Raw genomic sequence first — 7420 nt, 5'->3', positions numbered from 1 at the left:
CAACCAATCAAATGGCTTGGTGATGATCATACATCTCAGCTATTTTTTTTCATCCCAGGCTTTAAACAAGAGGTACTTCTGTGGTACCTGTCATCCCTTTTCTCAAAAAGAACACTTTATTTCATGTTAATTTTGAAAAAGTAAATATCACACTGTCAAGCCTCTTTGACCAATACCTTCAAACTCCACGGGTTTAGCCCCAGAACAACCTTTATTTAGACAATTATCGTCACTTGTTATGACGAAAAATGGCCTTGCTATCAATTGTGTTTTTGTTTCTAGTAATCAAAATTTTTCTTATTGCAATGACAGTTCTTCAAAGTAAAAGACTTGTCCTGCTTTTTAAATGATATACAGAGTTATAGCCCTTTGACAAGTTCATAGAATCTATTGTACCAGAATGACATAAGTTTCAATAAGTGAAATAAATTCAGTGCTTTATGATCAGAAATCTATAACAATATTGAAATATATTCGGCTGTAAATGTAAGTACAGGTTTTCTTCTTATTATTGATTCTAATGAAAAATGTATAGTATGTGTTAAAACTGTGCTATAAATGTTTAAAAATCTATTTTTTTGCAAAAATCAAACCCTAGTGTACTTTTCTTTTACATTCTTAATTCTTCCCAGTGATTAAGAAAGAGATATAATTGTGTTTTAAACAAATATGCATGTATTTTAATTTTGCATATTATTTTAAGAGTTTAAAAAATAAGATTTTACTTAAAATTTGGTGTGGGTTACCAAACTACTTAAACATTTTTTTTTTCATTTACATTAATGTTGTTGGGAAATTCTAGTAACCGACGTAGCGTAGTAGTATTTATTTTCATATTACCCGTGTTTTATCTAATTGATCAGAAATTTTGATATTTTATTTGAATGTTCAACATGTGTTGTTTCATTGTACGGTTATTTATATATTAATTTACCTGTGAATAATATTTATTTACATAATACAATGAAGCCTAATGTTGCCGTGACACAATAAAGAAATCTTTTAATATGTAACATTCTGCGTTTAGATTTTTCATTGTGTTGGTTTTACTTACAAAAAATATTCACACAGGGAATTTACTAGCTTTACATAGATATTTATCTAATTATTAAATTTACTTTTAAAATACGAAAACAAACATTGCATTTTTAGGTCATCTGGAAATTCACTTTTCGTCCGTCGTCCGCCGTGCGCCGTGCGCCGTCCGCCGTGCGCCGTCCGTAAACTTTTCATTCAAACGACTTCTTCTCAAATACTAGAAGGTCTAGGGGGCTAATACTTGGCACAACTGGCATGGAGCTTACCAAGTTTGTTCAAATGAATTTTAAAGGTCACAGGGGTCAAATATTTAAAATTTTTAAACAACTAAACCAAAAGGCTCAGAGTGTAGATATTGGGCCTGTGACATGCTGGGATGAAGGACTACTAAGTTTGTTCAAATGAATGACCTTGATTTCAAATATGTTAAAATCTTTAAACAACTTCTTCTCAATAACCAAAAGGCTCAGATTGCGGATATTGTGCCTGTGGCATGCTGGGATGAAGGGCTATCCAGTTTGTTTAAATGAATGACCTTGAACAACTTTCAAGGTCACAGGGGTTATGTTTAAATAACTTCTTCTCAAATACTATAGGGGGCTAATACTTGGCCCATAGCATGTTGGAGCCCTTAAAGTTTGTTCAAATGAATGACCTTGGCCCACTTTCAAGGTCACAGGGGTCAAAAATATACAAAGGACTTCAAATAAGCATATTCTGTAGCATGCTGGGATACCAAGTTTATTAAATGACCTTGAACAACTTTCAAGGTCACAGGGGTCAAATATGTTAAAATATACAAACGACTTCTTTTCAACAAGCAAAAGTCCATGAGTGCTGATATTGGGCCCGTAAGATGCTTGGAGGAGAGGCTACCAAGTTTGTTCAAATTGACCTCAATTTCTACTTGCTTTTTGTCAGATGACCGTTAAGGCCCATGGGCCTCTTGTTTATTCTTTTAACCCATGTTTGATTTTTATTTTCTTGACAAAATAGTAAATAAATATTGAGTTAACAAACTATGTCAAAATTTTCCCTATATACAGCGGTTCCTGCAAACTGAAGTATCTCACTTAAATAGGTAAGTAAATCATGATGTTTGATGATTTAGCACTACACCCTAACATATTTCTAAAATTATTATAATACGAAGAGAAAAGTACCTGTTATAGAACTAGTATTGAACAAAGTAATATATCATAGATAAGATATTATATTTAACTTAATTACTATACATTACTTAAACGATAATCATTTTAGTGTTATACAATAAAGTACCCCGAAACAAAACTTGAAAATTAAGAGAGAGGAAAGTATTTCAAATATGAATAGAGTATTTGAAATAAAAGCAAATATACCAGAAATAAAACTAGAGTATTTGAAATAGAGAGAAAAAATACTGGAAATAAAACCTAATAGAGAATTGAAAGATATAAAATTAGAATATTTGAAATATTATTATTATTACATTCTTAACAGCCCGTCAACACAAAAAAGGTCATTAGGGCCATCAAACGGTAATATTTGAAATAAAAACAAATTCACTTAATATAAAATTATTGTTATAAAAATATCACATTTCTGGTAATTGGTATCAAATCTACTAATTCATCAATGAGAAATTGTTAATAGTTATTTCAGTTTTATTTATTTTTATTAACTTCTGGCCAAAGGGCCCATCAATATTACAGGTGTACCTAAACACACTGTACAATGTATATGTGAATATAGTCAAAGATCATAAATGTCAGATACTAGAAATATTAGTTATCTAAACATTACAGCATTATCATCAATATTACTTTCAAAATAAAACAAAAAGACATTTAAATATTTCACAAGATATATTAAATAGGTTTTATCATACTTAATAAGAATATAGAGAATTCAATTAATTAAAATATGAATATTTATTAAACATATTCTTCAATATTTATATTAAAAACAGTATCATACACATAAAGATAAATATAAGTAATAACAGAGTGCCCACAGGTGAGTTTTTTACAGGTAAATTTTAACTGTTGGAACTGGTACTGCTTTAAGTCCCTGTCATAGGTAACTTCCTAAAAACTTCATAGGATTGAAAGAACTAATTATAAAATATGTGAAAAAAAATTTTTTTTTTTGAGTCGATTAACTCAAATACCAGAGAATGATTTTGAAAATTCTAGCTTGTTCCAGCCAAGTTTCATTCAGTTTGTAAAAATTATGGAAATTGTGGATAAAAATACAATTCAGATTTCAGGGCAAGAAAATTATTTTAAAACAAACAAGTTTAGTTGGATCTAGTCGATAACCAATGTTTAAACAATGACAATCTTGAGTCTGATCGTTTAGGAGAAATTTAGGTGTTTTTACCTTCTTCCATGCAAAAACAAGTATTGTTATATATATCGCTTATATTGAAAGAGATTAATATCACTTTTCAAAAAGTGTTATGGCTATAAACGACATTATCCATATATTTTAGTCGAAAAAAAATATGTATCAAACTTTTGTCAGTGGAATCACGGCACCGAAGTTGACCCCTACCCCGCCAATGGTTTCGTCTACCATAAAGCGTCACACATGTCTGAAAATGAAGTTATTCATCCAATTCATAAGAGGCATATCAAGGGGCGCCGAATTTTCAACCATAGTTGAAAATTCGATGCGTTGGATCCAATCCCTTCCTGAGTGGTTTGTGTTCTGTTGAAGCTAAGATCTGGGGGCCATCACAGTCGCCTTATCCCGGTCGCTCTGTATGATATGAGGCTGGCCTCTCATATGATATTCAGCGAGGCTAATACAAGCAAAACACCATCTCAAAATAACTCTGGCTATTTACGGGGCGACAAACCAAGCAAATAAATAAATGTTCTCACGGAGGAGACCAGAAGAATTCAAGAAAACCGATAATATTGATATTGGTATGAGCAACCCGATAAGTCGAATCCGTGAAAATTAAGAGATATACATGCTTAGAGACCGGGGATTCGGTAAACAGGTGAAAAAGATATTTGAAAGTCGCTTTATCGGAACCAGCCGTATCCACGCTCCAGGAAATCGTAATATTTAGCAGTCTGTGATGATCAATTCATTTTCGGTTGCCTTTCCTTAATCTATTTATCAATCGCTACAAGAACCAGAAACAGAAAACTAGTTGTACGTCGGAAATCTGTAAACATTTCTTTGGAAAATTGATCGAAATTGTTTCAAACTTAATGACAACGTTGAAACACTGCATACTTTTGGGATGCTACGCATTTTGATTTATTTGTGAAGAATCAGTGTCGAATTTTGGTCTAAATTCGTCCATGACTGGTACTTTATCTCTTTATCCGTTATTGACCTCTTTTTCGAAATACATCTACCTCGAAAATTAGACGAAAAGCAGATTTGAAATGTTCACTGACCGTGACAATATCACAGTTATACGATAAAACATCGAAGTCATTGTCAAGAATTAAGAAAATTGCAATTGACAACGAACAAGTCAACATTTAATAATTTGACACTTTTCAATAGTATGAAGAATTCTCTCCCTCTCCTCTCTCTCTCTCTCTCTCTCTCTCTCTCTCTCTTTAGAAAATGAAATTAATTCTTCTTGTGTGAAAACGTGAATGAAATATACAAAAGACACACAAGTCTGTTAACACCATTCAATACAAATTATATACTTAGATTAAACAACATCATTAAGCTGTTGTTGAAGAGTGGGAAGCGATCAAAGGCATTCTAGATTTGCGATATCGGTTCAGGTCATACACTTTTTAAAAGATTTTTGAAGATTATCTTTCTTCTATTTCACGACTGACACGTGCCCGTTGTTCTATAACTGACTGTAACAGCCCGACACAGAATAAGCAAGAACACAGGCTCAACACTGACACGACAATGAAACTGAGAGTAAAGCATTTTATACCATAACAGTCCTGAGAACCTTTTGCCACAATATTGTAATCATACAAAGCACCAAATACTTGCTGACAGCCCAAACCGCCTAGCCCGCTACCTATCATAGCCGTGCCCCAGTTCCGACCAAAGTATTTCAAACCGTATACTTCAGAGATGATCGTCGGGGATAAACACCAGAGAGCGCCATTTGCGAATCCGATGACTAGAAGGGTTATGACAAGAAGGATGAAGTTATCCGAGAAGAATATACATAAGGTGAGTACAAGAGTTTGTAAACAATAGAAGAACAACAAGACGGCCGGTCGTGGAACTTTGTGAACTATGGCGTCAGACAGTACGCCAACTGTGAACTTACAGCAGATGGCGGCTATTGGGTTTAGCGTGGTGAAAAGAGTTGTATACTGTTCTATATCAAAAGATTTCAAATACACACCAATGTTGTTTTGGTACATCAGTTGAAGTCCAGAACAGAACATAAAAGGCCATAACATAAAATGGAACTCGGATCGGCGACATAATGCGCACCCGGTAACATCCGGGACTTCAGAATTATGATATTGATGACTTGACTTCCGGTCTGCTTCTAAATCTTGCGTGATTGTAAAGTCATGTTCCGAAAGGTCCAGAGGGTAGCGTTTTAATAAAAGTATTCCAAGTAGACCAACTACAACAAATGCTATCGCATTGAGTAGATAGAATCCCCTCAAGTCCTGATTCTGTTCGTCGTTCACGTGACCATTGACGAAGAACGCGCCATAAAGCAGTGAGAAAAGGGCGGGTCCACCACTGAAGCAAGCGTCAAGAGTTCCAACGACCTTTCCACGGTGTTTTGGAGGGAAATTCTCCATACTTGTGATAAGGGACGCCATATACATGAATATAGCTCCAAAACCTGAAACAAAAGGAGATATGTGAATTCATGGTAGTGTTTGATTCTCGTTATTAAACCGGTTAGTGCAGTTGTTGTTTACCTTGTTCTTATTTAGGAACGTGACATTATTAGTTGGACTGACCAGACATTACATGGCGGGTGTCGTCGATGAAGCAGAAGACGCTAACACTTCCGTGTCGACTTATAAAAGAATTTTCTTGGTTGGCGATATATTTGGGCAAGTCATTGCAACAGTCTGAGGAAGAGCTAAGTGACTTACGACGAAAGTGTGTCGACCAAAAATTACTTTACTCGACTCAAGGACGATTTAGTTGCTATCCCTCTCCATGTCGATCTAAAAATGGTTAACTCGCCCGTGTTAGAAAAGTATACATACGTTCCGTCCTTTTTATACATACATACCAACTTACCGACTAAGAAGAAGTAGACATATTGTAGGGGCGCACGCCCACTGTAAAAGTCTATTGAGAAAGTCGTACTCCAAAGTAACATCATTGCCGTCGAGGTCATCAATAGGGCAGCAAACGATGTCCAGCGAGCCCCCAGCTTCTCGCACATAAACCCTGCTGGCAGTCCGATACATATACCGAAGTTACCCATCGAAGATATCACCTCGACTGTAAACAGGTGCAGGAAACATGTTTATGTAAAATTTGTTTTATATCATTTAATTTTCAAGGGATTTTATTTTCGATGTATTTTAATATAAATAAATAAATCTAAATAGAGAAATCCATAGTTCGTTTTGCAATTTAGTGAAAAGTTCAGGTCGGGTTAATATCTGGGTGGAGTAGTACATGATGACTAATCGCCTTTAAGATTTCCTCATAGTATGACTTAAACCAGTATCGTTAAGATCAATTAATTTCTTCAAATCGATTCTTTATAACGCTGGATCAATATTTATATTGTTACCTACCGGTTTTTACTTATTTATCGATTTATTTATCTGTTTATTTATTTGTAAAGATATAGACCTGTTCAGGTTGTCCTGTAATTGTATAAATAACGATTTTCACTTGTGACGGTTTTTTCCGGTTAAAGTTATTTTTCTCGGCGCTTTCACTTTATCCGTGAAGTAATTGTTTAAACAAATATTCTGTTGAATTAACATTAAATATCCCCCGATGAAATTTACTAATCATAAGTGTAGTATATATTAAGAATACCTTCCGACTGTGAATAGCTGAAGTGTTTCTTGACAGCATTCGTGTAGGCACCAAACGCAAAGACAGAACCCGCTGCTATCATCCCTAAACAGCCAACCCCGAGGGGCAGCAGGCGTTTCAGAAATGTCACTTTCCCGGGGGTCGAGGCTCGAGAAAACAGCCGGTCCGATTCCTGACTGGTGGCTATAACATCAGATAACTTTCGATTAACTTTCGACATGTTGGGTGTCTGTTCGTCCGGTGATTTAGCTAATGGTATATCCGCGGTATATGCAACTGGTCAGGAATCCAAACGATAGCATCATGACATTTTAGAATTTAGCTCCCCATGTACCCTGGATTTACAAGTTACTTTAATCAGTTAACAATCACATAACGGTTAGTACGACCAAGTGATAAATAAGTGAACATTGTTATCGTG

The 7420-nt window shown here is 34.8% G+C and overlaps 1 protein-coding gene across 1 annotated transcript; it reads right to left on the bottom strand.

Annotated features, from left to right (window-relative positions):
* Positions 1-4827: 4827 nt before the first annotated feature.
* LOC132551225 (uncharacterized) lies at positions 4828-7219 on the bottom strand. The gene is given in 4 exon segments (XM_060215339.1): positions 4828-4892; positions 4895-5830; positions 6241-6447; positions 7000-7219. Coding segments are annotated over 4 exon segments (1428 nt in total).
* Between the last annotated feature and the right edge of the window lie 201 nt (positions 7220-7420).

The sequence above is a fragment of the Ylistrum balloti genome, unplaced genomic scaffold (genome assembly GCF_031769215.1).
Source record: "Ylistrum balloti isolate Yb309-2 unplaced genomic scaffold, AGI_CSIRO_Ybal_v1 Utg370186, whole genome shotgun sequence".
NCBI classification, from domain to species: Eukaryota; Metazoa; Mollusca; class Bivalvia; order Pectinida; family Pectinidae; genus Ylistrum; species Ylistrum balloti.
Note: the sequence above shows the minus strand (reverse complement) of the source record. Positions and strands in the feature narration are given on the sequence as shown.